This window comes from Ochlerotatus camptorhynchus, unplaced genomic scaffold (assembly GCF_037179485.1).
Source record: "Ochlerotatus camptorhynchus isolate MF236.1 unplaced genomic scaffold, CSIRO-AGI_Acam_v1.1 ptg000274l, whole genome shotgun sequence".
Lineage (NCBI taxonomy): Eukaryota > Metazoa > Arthropoda > Insecta > Diptera > Culicidae > Ochlerotatus > Ochlerotatus camptorhynchus.
In genome coordinates this window covers 2,822,330-2,840,704 of record NW_027040763.1, presented here as the reverse complement: position 1 = coordinate 2,840,704, position 18,375 = coordinate 2,822,330, and the positions used below count along the sequence as shown (strand labels likewise).

General features: G+C 41.0%; 1 protein-coding gene across 13 annotated transcripts in view; it reads left to right on the top strand.

Moving 5' to 3' along the window:
* tou (toutatis) overlaps positions 1-17,792 on the top strand; it is a 208,282-nt gene extending 190,490 nt beyond the window's left edge. For 10 of the 13 annotated variants that reach the window (XM_065227438.1, XM_065227444.1, XM_065227442.1 and 7 more), the window contains 6 exons: positions 5,602-5,723; positions 5,780-5,930; positions 6,004-6,263; positions 6,354-7,230; positions 15,263-15,384; positions 15,447-17,792. In XM_065227438.1, coding sequence (XP_065083510.1) covers positions 5,602-5,723; positions 5,780-5,930; positions 6,004-6,263; positions 6,354-7,230; positions 15,263-15,384; positions 15,447-15,606 — 1,692 coding nt within the window. In that variant the 3' untranslated portion in view covers positions 15,607-17,792. Of the gene's footprint in view, positions 1-5,601; positions 5,724-5,779; positions 5,931-6,003; positions 6,264-6,353; positions 7,231-15,262; positions 15,385-15,446 lie in introns of those variants that run through there. The other 3 variants (XM_065227447.1, XM_065227445.1, XM_065227446.1) reach the window with 2 other exon arrangements.
* Positions 17,793-18,375: the final 583 nt, after the last annotated feature.

Here is an 18,375-nt window from a genome sequence, read left to right as displayed (position 1 = left end):
GAACGGATGTGTTTTCGTTTCCGTGCAGAAAAACGGAAAGAAGTTCCCTCCTCAGCCAAGTCAGAGTCAGTCTCGTCATCTGAAAAAAGAGAAAAAGGATTGTGGTCATTGGTCGATGGCGTGGCTGTCTTAAGCATTTCTGCAAAAGACCGCCTGGAACGTTTCTTAAGGGAGCGTTTCATTTTGTCCCCGAGCTGTTTGTACGCCGGGCACGACGAGAGAGCATGAGGAGGAGTTCCGTTGCAGTACACGCATTTTGGTGCAGTAGCTGCGTAGGCGCCATCCTCATGATTCTTCCCGCATGTGGAGCAGCGTGCCTTGTTGCCGCAGTGGGAGGCCGTATGTCCCAACCGCTTACAATTCTGGCAGTTCATGACCCGAGGTACAAACAACCGCATAGGAAGACGAAGTTTTCCCAGCTCGATGTATTGAGGAAGGGCAGATCCAGAAAAGGTCACCCGAAACGAGTCTGTGGGGGTAAAACTCTTTTTACCCTCGCTGAGCGATACTGACTTCATTCTATGAACGGCCAGTATCTTTACCGGAGGAAGCAAGGGGTTCTTGAATCGGCCAACCGCTTGCTTCTCCAGTATCTCGGGGTTCAGGCTCGCCTCAGTGACCACGCCTTCGATCTCCACATCAGAGGCTGGAATGTACACCCTATATTCCAGTGTGAAAAACTGGGAAACAGCAATTTCATTGGCCTGTTTCAGGTTAGCGACGGTCACACGAAGTTTGTTGTGCCTAACCTTTGTTATTTCGGTCACGGCAGAGAATCGCTTTGTCAGATCATCAGATATCTGAACAACATTCAAGGGTTTATTTTTGGGCTGAAAATAGACAACCCATGGGCCAGTCGAGTCATTCGGGTAGGCCCGCAATCTGGTGCTTTTCTCAGCCTGCCCATTGACAGACTGAGGTGACGAAACAGGGATGACATCATCATTTTACTGAGATGAATGGTCATCCATGTCGTCTTCCGACAAAACATCCATTTTGTTCTACCAGTGGGAGCGCAAAACGCTCTCCCAGTGAACTGATTTTTAAAATCGCACAGCCACCACAATACACAGAAAACACTACAAACACAGAAATACAAAATGAAAATTTGACTAAAGCTGGGTTTAGACAGGGCAAGTCAATTGATCAAGTCAATTGATCAAGTCAGTTGAATTCAACTGACTTGAACGCGAATTGAACGTGTAAACTATGCCATTCAACTGACTTGACCAACTCACTTCAATTGAAAAAAGTGGAACCAGGCTCAACTTTTCGAGCCAATTGAATTCAACTGAGTTCATCATTTGACTTGCCTAGTCTAAACCCAGCAAGCGTTATATGTGTAGGCGTTTACACAGATGGCTGGAAGGGACGCGCAGCGTGGATGACCTTCGTTGTGGTGCCAGTGGTGGCACGAGTCCTGGAGTTTAACATTTTTTCCTAAACATTTGATACTTTTTGCGATAACCATTGTGACGACACACAAAAACAAACTGGCAAGCGGCAAAAATGTCATGACATTTCTAAACTGTTTTCTGCCAGCGACAGAACATTTTCGCACAAAGAAGCAGACAATAACGGCGGCGCGCGCGACATAAATTTATGTCTAGTAGAATTTTGCTGATTTCTGGCTAATTACTGCATTTATTTGATGTTTATTGCATGGAATTAAAAGATAAGAATGAAGACTGACCACTCATAAGCATTGATGTTAAAATTATGCGTAAATAAGGGAGTTGGTAATTTACTGTCACACGCAAGCCTGCAGCTAAAATTTCATTACAATAGACTGTTTGGAAAAATCAGGCTGCGAGATTTTATTTATTCTCTATCTCCGCTGTTCGCTTGGAATGTAGTTATAAACGGCCGCCCGTGTGCTGGCTGTTTTGTTTCGCTCTGGACGATGGTTTTTCAAAAAATGTACTGTTGCCACCTCTGTGTGGTGCACTTGATCGAGGCTCGGTACTCAGCGCACACAGGCGCACGATGATTGATAAACGATGTCGATGTAGAAACGGGTGCTCACACTCGATGATGATAATACGTGAGCAGGTATGCGTGACCACGCAACGATGATGCCCAAATTGGTTTGTGAATTACCAATAGCACGGATTAATCTTACCGAAAATGACACTTTCTACTAAAAAAAACTCACTTTTCGATCAATTTACCGGGAACTATGCCAGGAGTCACTTAGTGAGAAAAAAAAACTGATAATTTATATCAAGCGAATACCGAGAAAACTTCCAAAACAACGGAACGCGAAACAAGTCGACCGTACTTCTTGCTAGGACGCAGTGCTCCTTGATTTGTTTTCCGTCGATCTTGTTTTCCGTGCTGAGCAACAACGCTACCGACGCCGGCAGCTCCCACACCTGAACCCTACATATCGACCCATCAACTTATGGACCAGGGACCAACGGCTATGCCTCAGAACATCCCGGCGGCGCCGACTGGGATTGAACCCAGGCCTGCGGGGGTGAGAGGTAATCTTCGCTTACCATTACACCACCGGCACCGCTGTCAATGGCGTTGTTAATTGTTTATATTTGCGAAAGGAAAGTTGGAAAATTGAGTGCACTGCGTGTTTTGAGCGATGGATATTCATCATTGGTCAACTCCGTCAAACACCACGCACAACTTTCCGAAGGGCATTATTCAAAAACATTAAGAAGAATGAGAAGCTCGATTGCCAAGTCCCGTCCCGGCGGAAAACAAGATCGACGGAAAACAAATCAAAGAAAAAATAATAATAATGCGATGTTGTCGTTGTCTGGGGTGGGAAGCTCTCAATTAATAACTGAGGAAGGTGTTACAAGTTGCAGGGTGGCCAGCGAACCGAGAAAACCGGGAATACCGGGAAATATCCGGGAATTTGAAAAGTAACCGGGAAAACCGAGAAAACCCGGGAATTCAATGAGAGAACCGGGAAAAATAAATTAACCAAACCATACGAATAAATTTTCACAACAGAATTTCAGAATAAACCATTAAAACAGAGTGATTTTTTACTAAATGCATGTCTTTCTCTATTTGCTGCATGATTTTCTTCAGATTCCCGTCTTATTGTTTTTAGAATTTAATCACTCAGCAATATTTCAAATTGATTGTTGCGATTCAATTTCAGATGTAAAGTCCATGGGCCTTAAAATAAAATATTGAAGATGCTGGACTTAAGAAACAAATCTTTGTAAAAACTGAACTATTCTTTTCCGGGGTTTTAATTTTATTCAAAATTCTCATGGAATGAACTTGGAAATCTGTTCTGAGTTATCTTGGGATTCTTCTGAATTTAACCAGAAAACACTCCGCGTAATAATTACCATTGAATTCTTTTTGGAATTTCCTTGAAACCCCTTTTAAATTTAATTTGCTTCATCTTTAAACAGACTACGTAGAACTTCTTCTAACTCACATTACACTAACACATACATTAACACTGATTATTTCTTATCCTTCTAAGAATTTTATTGGAATCCGTCATTGAATTCCCTTAAACCTATTCGAAGACTTTGATTTCATTGAAATTCTTTTTAAAATTTTCTTTTAACTCTATTCAAAACAGCATAGCAATAACATTTCGAAAGCCCTTGGAGTATTTTAAAGAATTTCTTTCTAATAATTAGCAATTTTTTACAATAAATTTTGATGGAGCTCTTTGATGAATATTTCACACTAGGGTTGAAATTATCGCCTGAACACTCTGAGAACTCTGTGTCTTGTTGAATTCTCTTAATAATTGTCTTGGGATTCTTCAAAAATGACCTAATTATTTAATTTAGAAATTGCAATCTCATCCACAGAAATCCCTCCAAATTTTTCTAACAATTCCTAAAGACTTCATGTCAGAATAATTCTGGAATTCTGCACAGAACTTCTCCTTCGAAAACTATGTGGGAATCCTCCTCAATAGTTTGTTTGAAATCAACACTTTGAAAACTTTTAAATTTTACTAAAAATTCCAGGGATTGTCCGCAAGATTCTATCGATTGTTCTGTAATTTGTTATAACCCTCTAAATGCTTCCAAGTCTCAGAGCCTTGACAATTATGACTGCACAATTATTTAATGAATATGATTTATTTTTTCAAATCTGTGATCTTGGAAAAAATTAAACTCTCACATTTTAACTATTTTTTCTCCAAATCTTGCATCACAAAGATTGTTATTAATTAAAAATTTTGAAGAAAAGTTCTATTTTCAGAATCTACACAAATTTCACAAAGCCACAGAATCATGGGAATCTATCTTTTTTAGTAAATAAATCTTTCAGTAATTTGGTTTTTCATGTATTGGTCTATTGGTCGTGGGAATTAAATTTCATGAACTATGTATAGTTTCACGTTGAGCGAGCTCAAACGTCAGTAAATTTCACTTTTTTTTTCGTGTTTAACTTTGTACATCAGTGCGAGTACTGAAAGGTTGATGTGTATGTTAGTATAGACAATGGAGTGAATACACATTTATCACTATCAATTTGCTCTAATTCTCATTTGTATCAAGTTCATGTTTCTGAAACATTTTTTTTAAAAGAAATCTCTTATTCTTCACAATTTTGTCTTATAACCTATAGCATTTGGCCCAGTAACCTTAATCTCTGTCACTCAATAAATTCCAGGGCTTTGAAATCATAAGATGTATCGAGTGGTAGAATTCGATTTATCAAAGTATCTCGAAAGACCAATAAATTGTTTTGAATACATTAAGTGACTCATACAGTTGAATTTTGCCCTATAGCTTTAGAAAACACTTTCTGTAATTTGGCTTTTATTTTTCCCACAAATAATCACTGCAAATTTACAGTTGGCCACGTTTTAAAAAATGCGTAAAATTTCGTTTTTTGTTGAATATCAACACCCGGGAAATTTTTAAGATTTGAACCGGGAAAAAACCGGGAATTTCAAAATGAAAAATCAAAACCAGTATGCACAATAAGTCTTGCAAAATGCAGAAGAAATTAGTTGTATCCCAATTGTTTTGTTGACAGCGGCACCATTTAATTTAGGAATATAAACGCACTTAGAAAGTAATCAAACTGAATAACGTGTTTCGTTTAACGACTTTTACGTGTATGCTTTAAGTACCTTTGTTGATGTAGGTTTCCCTCCTTCGGTTTTGGCATGTTAGTTCCTCTAGTATCTTCATTAATTTTGCATCATTTTAACTGATTGATTTGTTTCTTTTCTGTTCTCTTCTCGGCTAAATCTTTCATTTTGGTTTCGTGAAACTAATTAACACACCCACACACTCAAACGATGACTTGATCAACAATGACACAATGACCCACGTCCTGTAACTCTTGTATTGAAATACAACTTTGATCTAGACTGTCACCGGACCTGAACAGCCCACAACACCGACAGCCAAAAAGTCCAAGAACTCCAAAAAGAATACGAACTCTTCTTCTCCTACTGATACAACTTCCGCTAGCGCTACCACCTCTAACAGCCATCATAACCCATTTCCTCAAAGTCCCGTCAGAAATGGCAGTAGTTTGACTAACCACCAACATCGCAGCCCGCTAGCGGCCAAAACGCACCTGCTGCAGCAATTGAAGAAGAACCGCTCGAGACCAATTCCTTGTTCTAAACTTTTATTGCAGAATTGCCAGTTCTGTCAGTCGGGTGAGCAGGAGGACAAGCTACTACTGTGCGATGGATGCGATCGGGGCTACCATACGTACTGCTTTAAGCCACGAATGGACAAGATTCCCGATGGTGATTGGTTAGTATTGTTTGATGCGGCAAATTCGTTCACTAAACTCGATTCCACATTTTCAGGTATTGCTTTGAGTGTAAAAATAAGGCCACCGGTGATCGTAAGTGTATAGTCTGTGGCGGCTTGCGACCGCCACCGTTAGGTAAGATGGTCTACTGTGAGCTATGCCCCCGGGCATACCACCAGGACTGCTATATTCCACCCCTGTTGAAGGTGAGTACCAAAAAAAAAAGACATGGAATGCAGATATAGAGAATTTTGAACGATTGATTTCTTTTTTTTTCAGTACCCTCGTGGTAAATGGTACTGCCAGAACTGCATCTCGAAAGCCCCACCCAAGAAGAAGCCTCAGCGAAAGCCGAAGGACAGCAAGCAAAATCACAACTCATCCTCAACGCAACTGAATCAATCCAACCTGAGCAATCAATCAGCGAACCTTTCGTTGAATTCCTCCCACGAAGAAATCCCACCAGCGACGCCGACGTCCGGTATGCCCGGAACGCCACTGTCCAATCCCGGTTCCAACGTTAACTCCACCCCATTAAGGTAGCTATCATTGTTTGAAATGTCACATTTCTCCCTTACCCCCACCACTAGAAGAACGAATTACATTAAAAGAGAAACCCATTAATACAGTCCAGCACATTCAGTAGCATCCACGACCCATGAAGAGCCACCGTCGACTGTCCCCGTCAGCCAACAGTGTTCAACAACGATGCCATTGCAGTCAGATTTCAGTCAGCATCAGCAACCGCAGCAGCCAATTGCATTTCCACAGCAAACGCAATACGCCAATCTCGAGGGAACGCCAGTTTCCAGCGTACTAAACAGTTTCCAACTGCCACCGCCGGTGGCCAGTAGTTACGATCCTCAGCAACAGTATCAGCAGTACTATCAATCTCAGCAACACCAACAACATCACCACCAGTTTTACCAGCAGCAAATGTCCGAGTACAACACACTCGCCCAGCAGCACCAGCAGTCTCAGCATGAATCTCATCTATTTCAACCGGCCCACAACAGTGGCGGAAATGTTGCCAACACAGTTCCACCCATACCTGACCATAGCAACAGTATGGAAAACAGCAGCCTGAACATTTCGATGGGCAGCAACGATGGCTCGCACTACGACGGTCACCAGACGCCGCAACAGCTGCCCTGTCAGGACAACAGTAGCATGGCCACGTCCACGCCAACGTCGGGATCGGCCGGATCAGCCGAATACTATTCGCCTTCGAGTGCGAATGCTTGCGCTTCCGGATCCGGGTATGATTCGGAAAAGCACGCCGAATTATGCGAAGAACAAATGCCAGCGGGTCTGGTACCCGGCGGCGGCAGTGCGGGCAGCGTCGGTGGCGGCAGCTGCAGTAGCAGCAGCAGTTCGCACAAATCCGACAAAAAGGACAAGAAGGAACGGGACGAAGCGAAGGAACTGGCCAAGAAGGAGAAGAAGGCCACCAAGAAGCTGATCAAGGAGTTGGCCCCGTGCAAGACGGTTCTGGAGGAGATGGAGGTGAGTTTTTTTGTTTGTTTGTTTTTCAGTCGTGGATTGTGGGAGCAATTCCAGGCAAAAAGAATGATAAAATTACATGAAAAAGGTTTTTTTTTATTATTGCTGATTGCATCTGAAACTGGACTGTTGCAAAAATGCAAAAAGTGTGATAAAAGTGCACGTTTCCGTCAAATCGTTTTGATGTCTTCGGAGCACTTATTGCTTGCATCATAAGGAATAAGTGCACCGAAGACACCAAGACGATTAGTCGTAAACTTGCAATTTTATCACACTTTTTAATAAGTGAAGACAACCTTAACAGATAGACCAACTACCTGCATGAACCTGAATTTTGACATTGTGGTACCTTAGTATATTCGGATTCCAATTCATGCACACAGTAAAAGTACTTGTTATCTGTTCGGTAGCACAGTATATTCTGAATTTATTAATTGTCATGTTATCAAGGCCTGCTTAGATAATATTTTGCACATCTTTTTTATATAAACGGGGACCAAGTTTTAATCTATTTAATCAACATAAATACTTAAATCGTTACAAAATAAAATCATCAAATCTTGGAGGTAGTTTTCTAGTTCGTTGATTATTACCTAACTCTTCATTGTTGAATCCCCGGAAGTTTTCTTCAGCTCCATCTGATGACATGTTTTCCCCCTCTTGATCTTCTTCAAATAGTGATGTTCTAACCATAGGTTTTGATGCACATGGTGTTATTAGGTGTCAGTTGAACTAGATGCGGCTTCTGTTGGTGTAGTCCTAATTCTCTTCAAGTGTGCAATGTTTCTTTTGAATGTTTTTCCTGTGTCCTGGTCTTCTACCATAGCCCTCGGCCCTGCGCGATCTACCACCGTATATTTAGTTTTATTAAACGTTATGTTGCTAGTTTGTTTGATGGCAAAAGGTTTTCCATTAGAACAGTATCTCCTCTTTCGATGTCTGACTCCTGAGCGTGTCGCCTTCTGTCCTCCTTTCCTTTTTTCTTGTTGATCTTGTCCAGGTCACGATAATCTGATGCTGCTGGTGTGGTTTCAATGTCCTCGATTGACGGCAACTTGGATCTGATGGTACGCCCGTAGCACAGTTCTGTTGGAGTTTTCCCGGTTGTTGAATGAGGAGTTGTATAATACATCAGTAAATAGTCGTTTAAATCCTTCTTCCAGTCTCTTTTCAACGCGTTACTGATCGGTAGTCGCTTCAAAAGTGACCTATTTTGTCTCTCTACTAGTCCGTTTTCCTGAGGCCAATATGGTGTAGTATGATTTAACACTATCCCATGTATCTTGCAATATTCTTCGAATTCTTTCCCAATGAATTGTTTTGCATTGTCAAGTGTTATTGTTCTAGGATAGCCCAATCGCGTAAATATTTTGACAAGTCTTTCAACTGTGTCACGGGAACTAATCCTCGACATAATTTCCACTTCTTTATACCTGCTAAAATAATCAACTACCACAAGTTAATACTCTCCAGAAGGTAAAGGTCCCATGAAGTCGATTGCAACGTCAATCCAAGGTTTTGTTGGCAATTCTCGACTGCTCATCGGGAGCGGTTTACTTGGCATTCCGATTAACTGACAACCTTCACAGCACGAAACGTAATCTTTTGCTTCACGATCCATAGCTGGCCACCAGGCCCGATCTCTCAAGCGCCTTTTCATGATCGATTCCCCTGGATGACCCTCATGAGCTAGCTGGAGCATTCGTGGTCGAAGTTCTCGAGGTACAACTAGTTTATTCCCTCTTACAATCGTATCATCAATTAAACCCAGCTCATTTCGGAATGGTTCAAATGGCTTCACTAATTGGTTATTCCAGTTTCCTGATACGAGACAATCTTTAACAGCTTTAAGTTCAGGGTCCGATCTAGTAGCAACTTCAATTTCCCCTACATCAATTGCCGCTGATTCTTGAACAGCGAGAATTAAGAAATGGTTGTCTGTTTCGAATTCAACAGGATCCTCTGCTACTACCAGCCGAGACAGTGAGTCAGCAATATTTCCAGAACCTTTCCGATATTTCACGGTGAATTTGATGGATTGGAGCCTTAATACCCACCGCTCAATTCGAGCACACGGCGTGGATGAAGGTGAGAAAATGATCTCTAACGGCTTATGATCTGTCTCCAATTCAAATTCTCTGCCAACCAGATAAACTGAAATTTTTTCCACTGCCCATACCAACGCTAGCGCCTCCTTCTCTGTTTGGCAATAACGTTTCTCGGTTATGGTTAGGCTTTTGCTCGCATAGCTTATAATTCGAGGATCCGCATCAGTTCTACCTTCAAATTGAACAAGGACTGCCCCTAGAGCCACTGGAGAAGCATCCGCAATAACTCGAGTTCTCAACGTGTTACTGAAAAACGAGAGAGTTTGTACATCAGCGATCATCAATTTTAGGAGCTCAAAACTGTCTTGATGTTTCCTTTCCCACGTGAATCTATTATTTTTGCAGATAAGTTGTCTTAGAGGTTCCGTTATTGTTGCTAAATCGGGAATGAATTTTCCGACATACGTTACAAGACCCAGGAAACTTCTTACTTCTTCTGGAGTCTTTGGTTCGCGAAATCTTTGAAGCGCTTCAACCTTACTAATAGTTGGCTTAATTCCTTCCGATGAAATCAGATGACCAAGGAACTCAACTTGCTTTACTTTAAAAATACATTTGTCCTTGTTAAGCAATACATTCCGGGACTCTAGTACTCTGAGCACCTTCCTCAATGCTTCATCGTGTTCTTCTTCAGTGTCCCCCGAGACTATTATGTCATCCATGTAATTTACAACATTCTCACAGTCTGACAGAATATGTTCCAAAATCTTTTGGAACATCTCTGGAACACAGGAAATTCCAAACATTAGCCGCTTGTATCTAAACAATCCTTTATGGCAAATAAAGGTTGTTATATATCGGGACGATTCTTCCAGCTCAATCTGAAGAAGTTGAAATCAAATAGAGTTTCATGAGTATACTATCTATACATGTATAATTTCTATAATTATGTAACCCCCGAAATATTCGACTACTTTTACAATATTATTTCCTCTTCTAGAGTTCTTACCTGATGAAAAGCATCTTTAATGTCTAATCGGCTAAAGAATCGAGATGATTTAAAGTGGGGCAAGAAGTAATCAAACGTAGGCATCACATGATGCTCTCTCTGGATTGCTTGATTCGGTCGCCGCATATCCACACAAAGGCGTAGATCACCATTGTCCTTCACAATGGTTACCAATGGTGATACCCAAGGCGCTGGTCCCGTTACGAATTCGATAATATCGTTTGCCAAAAGCTGATCCAATTTATCTTCAATCCGACTGAGTAATGCAATTGGAGGACGACGAGCTCTTGGAACGATTGGAGTGACATCTTGATTAACGGGAATCCTTACTTGAACATTCTTCATCTTGGGAAATGGCCGTTTCGCTACTGGAATCACAGCGTTGATTGAGTGCTCAGGATACGGAAGTCCAATTTTCAGCACTCTTAAACACTTCGCAGTTTCCTTTCCAAGTAGCGACTGCAATCCACCTACCACAACATAGAATATTGCAATGGTTTCAAATTTGCTGCTACTTGATTCCACGGAAATGGCGGCTTCAAACACGTGTACGATTTCCAATGGTTTAGCTCGACCGTATCCTCGAAGAGTTGTATTAGGAACATCTCGTGGAACCCAGCTTCTCACACCTTGTTTCTTCATGTAGGCCCAGGTCGCATCATCGATAATATTCTTTGAACTGCCTGAATCGATTAACACCTGAACCAAAAGTCCTCCAATCTTTGTCCACAGAATTTCGTTGCCATCACCAATGTTAAAAATGAAGCTCTCTGGTTCAGTTCGATCAAATTTTTCTTCTGCCACGATAGTACACACGTTTCCATACCTGGCTCTTTTCTCTGGATGGTGTGAATGTGGTCCCTCGTATCGTTGTTTGAAAATTTGTCCTGATCGATCCTGATTTTGTAATCCACAACGGTAGCAGGTGTTACGGTTTTGCCTTGCTGATGTATTCAGTTTGTTGATTCGTTCAATGTTTTCCGATGCTGTGACAAACGACGCGTTTCCTGATCCTGTTCCCGCAATCGCTCTTGCTTATAGTTTAATTGATTCGAATGAGTTCACCATCCGTGTGAGTTGGGCCAATGTTAGTTTCTCTTCTTGCAGTAACTTCTCTCTCAGCTCCGTTGGCGCGTAATAGATTACCTTATCTATAATTCTTAAATCTCGACTCTCTGCACTCGTTTTTCCAAAATCGCATCGTTTCGCCTGTCCGAACATCGCATAACAAATTTTGACAACGTTTCGCTTGTTCCATCCTGAACAGTTGCTGGTGATAATTTGCAGAATTCATTCCGTTCGAAAGAATCATGCTGCTTTGGTGAAAAGTGTTGATCGAGTTTGTCAATTGCTGTTTTATACGGATTGATTCTTTGCTCCTTATCTTCTACGACATCTGCTCCATCAATAGAATAGAATAAATCTTGCAATTCTAAACCTCCCTTCGCCAGGAGTATGTTCTTGAGCTTTGTGGCGTTTTTCTCTTCACTTGCTGCTATGATGACTTCGAAGTTCCTTTTCCATCTTATCCATTCCCTCCGAGTTAGTGTCTCAGGAAGATGATTGAACTTGAATGGGTTTATATCCCATCCTCGTCGCCAGGTGTGGTACCTTAGTATATTCGGATTCCAATTCATGCACACAGTAAAAGTACTTGTTATCTGTTCGGTAGCACAGTATATTCTGAATTTATTAATTGTCATGTTATCAAGGCCTGCTTAGATATTATTATTAGACATATACAACATTCTCTTGATCAAGGCAACCTCTGAGTATCGTAGTCAACATTTCAGTGCCAACATTTCAAAGGGTCGTAATTGCTTTTGTAAACAATGGCTTTAGCCGTCGATTTCTCGTAACTAGAAGCTCGCCCCTTCAAATTAACAATGCTAGCTAGTAGAGGAAACATTCCTCTACCTGTTGGTGTCATTATTTTTCATGTGTTTGGAGGCGAACCAGCCCAAGGCTGAAAGCCTCCTTAATAAAGCTAAATAATAATAATAATATTTTTCATGTGTGAGCTTTTATTCGCGAGAAATCAACGGGTAAAGCCATTGTTTACAAATGCAATTACGCCCCTTTAACATGTTGGCACTGATTTGTTTTTCTTCATTCGTGGCTGGATGTTCAATATCGCCTCCGTTGTTGTCAATTAGGTTTTGCACCGTCGGGGTTAACCTCAATCTGATGACAGTTCAGTGGTACTGTTTACGTGGACTTAGTCGATTTTTTCTTGGGTGGATTTTCTCGATAATTTTTCAGACTGCAGTGAGATGTAAACCACACTTCTGCATTGTCCACGAGCAACATCCTTTCACCGCGCTGTTCCTCGACAATTTTCAAGTTAAGATTCGGAAATTTTAGAATTTGTTTTTTCGAAAAAACGACTAAGGCTCTGAACCATTTGGTGGATTATTTTAACTTTTGGTTAAAATTTGACAGATGAAAAGTTATCGATTAACCCTGCTATCGGAGCGTGGTTACTTCTGACAGACAAGAAGTTAAATTTTGACGACCGTGGCTCGAAAACCGGTCGATCGATAGCACGGGGATTTTCGAACATAAGAAATAACTTTCGAAATGTCACTTTTAACCACGAGTTAAATTTAACTCGGCAAATGGTTCACAGCCTAAGTGCTTGTAAACAGTACCACTGAACTGTCAAAAAGGTTCAGCCTATTAACACTGAGTTCATTCGTGGCGTCACGCTGCAGAACCTAATGGACGAGTGCACCGATGGATTTGAGTTCACTCGAGAAAAAGTGACACAAGCTCTGCGGGCAATGTTTACTAATCATGAACACTAAATGTTCATTATTCATTATTCATGAACATTGAACATGATTAGTAAACATTGCCCGCAGCTTGTGTCACTTTTTCTCGAGTGAGTGAACTCAAATCCATCGGTGCACTCGTCCATTTTGCTTTTGAGGATCATGAACTGATTTGGAGGATAATCAAGCACTGGAGAATATCAACAAACGCGTACTCGTTGATGTATAATGAACTCATTTGTTCATTTCACTCGTACGTAACAGCGAAGATTCTCAAAACAAACGCAATTCATCTACACTGGGTTGAAGCGCTACTCCTTGTGTGTGATGGTAAATGATAAAAACAGACACAGGTCTGTATAACTTTTTTGATTTGGATTAGATGGATTGTGCGCCACTCTTTCAAACGCTTGAGAACTACTCCTGAAAATTCCGACAATCTGGGAAATCTTAAAACTCTCAGAACTTCAGTAACTTCTGGTACTCTCGATTGATGGCTAGGGATATGAACTTCTAGAATTTTCGGAAGACTAATGTGTGCATGATGTCTAGCATTCCGTGGATTAAAAAAAACTTCAATATCTGCCGGAACTCCAACTTGCCTTGATTTTTTTTTGCAATTTCAGAAACCCTCTGAACTCTAGCAACTTAAGGAAATTCAGCTATTTCAAGTGTTCATTTTTGGAACTCCCGAACAAGCTTCGGAACTGCGGAAACATCCGAAACTTCTCGATATCCAACGACTCGGCGAATTGAATCGTCTAAACCGGGCTTCATTGTCCGTGATTTGTTCACAGCGGTACCATATAGCCAGATAAAGGGTGTCCACGATGAAATTGCCACACACAAAATTGATTCGCAAAATTCGAGTTTTCATCCGATTGCCATCAAATTTTCAGGGATTGAGAAATAACTATTAAACTTCATTTTACCATTTTACTCGTATTTTATTTACAGTCCATACGCAAATGCGCGCACCTTGGCCTTAACCCCGGCCATAAGATTCTGCACAACCTGTGAATCAACCGTTTTTTGCATGTAAACCCATACTTTCTTCAGTCCCTCGACTGTCTTCACTACCTTAGGTCGTTTAAGAAGGTGCTGCTTCATAATCGCCCAGTACTTCTCGATGGGGCGGAACTCCGGAGTGTTGGGAGGGTTGAACATTTTCGGCACGAAATTGACCTTATTGTCCGCATACCACTTCAGCACGTCCTTGGAGTAGTGGCATGAGGCCAAATCCGGCCAGAAGATTGTTGGGACGTTGTGGGCCTTCAGGAGAGGAAGCAGCCGCTTCTGGAGGCACTCTTTTATGTACACCTGTCCGTTCATCGTGTCCTGGGTCACGAAAGGTGCACTCCGCTTCCCGCACGTGCAGATGGCTTGCCAAACCAGGAATTTCTTCGCAAATTTGGACATCTTCTGAGTGCGGACATGCTCCGGAACGCTGAACTTATCCTTGGCCGTGAAAAACAGGTTGCCGGGGATCTGTTTGAAGTCGGCCTTCACATATGTTTCGTCGTCCATGATGCAGCATTCAACTTTCGTCAGCATGTTGAGGTACAACTTCCTGGCACGGGTTTTGGCGGACTTGTTCTGCTTCTCGTCGCGATTAGGGGCCTTTTGTACCTTGAACGTTCGAAGCCCAGCCTTAGTTTTGGCCTTCTGGACAAAACTTCGGCTTAGGTGCAGCTTCTTAGCCACATCCCTAACGGAGGCGTTCGGATTTCGGTTGAAGGCCCCAACTACGCGGTTGTGATTTTTGGTGTTGTACGGAATACTTTTTCCTTCACTTCTGGGCTTCCGATCGGTGGTCAACCGTTCCTCGAACCGCTTAATCACTCGCGACACCGTGGAATTCGCGATTCCCAACGTTTTAGCGATGGAACGATGCGAGAGATCCTTGTTCTCGTGATGAATGCGCAAGATTTTATCACGCACGAGCTGTTCTTTCGACTCCATTTCCGCGAGTTTTGATCACAGGACTTTAAAACTTGCAGGATGTAAATAATGCACTATGAACTAAATCCACCCAAATTTTCATTAAATTCTACCCAACGGTTAAAAAGTTAGAGCAATTTCATAGTGTGGCAATTTCATCGTGGACACCCTTTAGGAGATTTTTCTTTTCGCAATAGTTACACCCGCATTCGAATCCATTTTACCTTAATACTAATGCCAACAACATAATCCACACTATCCAGGTGCACGAGGATTCTTGGCCGTTTCTGCTGCCGGTGAATACCAAACAGTTCGCCACGTACCGCAAGGTCATCAAGTACCCGATGGATTTGTCGACCATCAAAAAGCGTCTGCAGGACTTGGTGTAAGTTGAGCAATGGGTTTTCGAATTTTTCCATCATAATTTTTTTCATCCTACGATTGCAGCTACAAATCGCGCGATGACTTCATCGTCGACGTCCGGCAGATATTCGACAACTGCGAAATGTTCAACGAGGACGACTCGCCGGTCGGCATTGCCGGCCACGGGATGCGCAAGTACTTCGAGCAGCGTTGGGCCGAGCTAACCGAGAAGCACGCGTCATGATATCACGCTACCGGTGGAGCAGCAGTAGCAGCCGCAACATCGGGTGTAACGTCAGCAGTAACAACCTTGCTGGAGGAGGGAGTTGCTCCGGAGGTTGAGTATCCATCGGAGGAATGCCACCGGTCGCAACAGTTGTTGGAAGAGCAGGATGATGGTGGTGATGGCTTGGCAGAGTCGTCGATTGCGATCGCTACGGCGAAGTTTGACCACCAAGAGGAAGAAGGCGGTGGTGGTCTGGAAGCGGCGTTGATGGTTTTGGAAGATGAACCGGAATAGTTGGAGCAGCGAGCAGAGATGCGGCGATGAGATTTTGTGAACGATAGTTTTCTTTAGATTAATTTGATTTCGCTTTATTATAGGAATCTCGCCAAGCGAGAGCGCATTACTACTGACTGTGTTTGTGAGGAAAATACCGTTGCAGTATTTTTTCGATAAAATTTTCACCGGATCTTCTTTTTTTCATCGAACTAAAATTTTCGTTTCTGGAAGATTTTTAAGTGAAGTTGCAGGCGCAAATTACGATTTTCTTTTTCCGGGGAAAACTTTTCAGTATTGATCGCAGAATCGAGGTTGGAAGCTGTTCCACTTGAAGGAGACACGAACCAGACGAGATAAGTTTTTTGAAACCTTTGGAAAGCATTTTGGAGTAAGATCAAAATTATTTAAACGAAAAAATAATATCAAAAAATCATAAACTCAAAACATAAACTTAAATGTATTCAAGCAAGAAAATAGACTGTTTTACAAATAAAGAAAAAGATAACTTATTAATCTAGAAAACTCCCCCTTTACCTTTAGCATTATGTGGTTCTCAAGCCAGCCAGCGTTATAGTACTACTACTACTGCTACTAACAAAAACAAATGATACCCTCTAAATTGCATCAAATTTAGACACTCCACTCCATTTAAAAATAAACAGATCACATGTAATCACTATCCCATGTGTGAGGCATCGTCACCGACACAATTTTGGTCGGAATAAGTGAACGAAAATCATCGTGTAGAAGTCTACATTTATATTTTTATCGCATAGGACCTTGTTTCCATCCCTTTCCACAAACTATAACAGAATAAATGACTAAAACTATGTAATTAAAACGAAATCTCCCCTCCCAAGCTGCCGCCCGATAGCGGGAGCCCTCCGGAGGCAGCGCTCCAAAACGCAAAAGAAAACTAATTTGTAAATAGTAGTATTTAGTTACGATTGGTATCGTTAAGTGCAAAAGAAACACGTTTTTAAATGAAAAAAGTGCAGATCTATTTATAAGAAAGGACAAATACATACACAAACACACACACACATACTAATCATGCACATTTTTTTGCAGTAATTTCAATGCGGGGAAAGAAAGTGATAAATCATCATTTTGAATCCCATCGTTGCTTTTCCGTGCATTTGTGCGTGTTTCACTTTTAGTTGTATTTTGTAATTATTCATCGAATCCATTCTTACTTAGTTCCGACTTTTTTTCTTCTTTCCGATTGCTAGAGGAACGATATTTATATAAAAAAAAAATCGTCGGAGAAGAGCAGCTGTAAGCCTGTTTGCATTAACAACCTACAACAATGAGTAGTTAACTTTTGTCCTGTTGTGTCGCCACACGTGTGTGGGGCACGCAAAAATCTAATAAAACTAATTGAACCTAGATCGTAACAATGATAAACCAATTAAACGCAGAAGTAGTGATTCAATGTGAATATCTTTTAGTAATGATGTCGATGTACTGAATAAACTTTAAAACAAACTGGCTAGTGTGTTGTACTAATTAATGATTAAAGTGCTGCTAGAAAGGTGTAGACTGCTCACACAAAAACGTAAGAAATAAAAACGAACAAAAAACATTGGCGGTTTGACTTGAGTTTAGTTGATGTTTTTATTTCGTCCAACTTGAAAAGCCCCATTGCTGTGCGCTTTTTGCATCGATCGATCTGCATTACAATACATACACATAACATGCATAACATACAAGATTAAAGCTACGTCCTTAGTTTTTATTTAATAGTATTATGATAGTTTGTGTCGTCGCCTAACCGCCGCGTAGAATGAAGATAATTAAACACACGAGAAAAGTAAGAGTAATTGAAGAAATTGAAAAGTATGTTGATATATATACATGTACATATTTCGAAGATTTTGCGAGTAAGGTAAAAAAGCATAGAATAAAATTATGGATGAATATTAGAATGTGTCGTGCGGGGATGGTTGCATCGTAGTGGAACGGAAAAGAAAGCATTGACTTCTGATAAATACCTATTAGATTACTGCCATTAGGAGCTTGTTTCAGCATCGCTATTTGTTGTCAGCTGTTGTTCAAAAACATGCAAAAAATACGAAAATTGTAGGAAATCCGCTTAGATCGAATATGTACGGTCGCGATCCATTTTGTGGCGAATTTCACTCAAATTCGAATAAACACAGACTGAGATGAAATAGATTACTACACTGAGGAAATAATTCGTTCAAATTTCATACGAAATGTTAATGGAATTTAACCAAAAGAATTTATTTTGAATTTCATACGGTAGAAATATGAACGCGCACATCTGTTATCATTTATGTTTTTTGCAATAGACAAATATGGATTTCATAAATGTGTCGTATGAAAATGATACGTTATGAGTATGAAATTTACGTTTCATTCGTATGAATTAGAAACGAGAGGAATACGAAAAGCAATCGAATCAACTATGAAATTCATTGTAGCATTGTAGTTTGCAAATTAATTATCAACATCTAATCATTCATATGGCATCATTAAAGCCATACA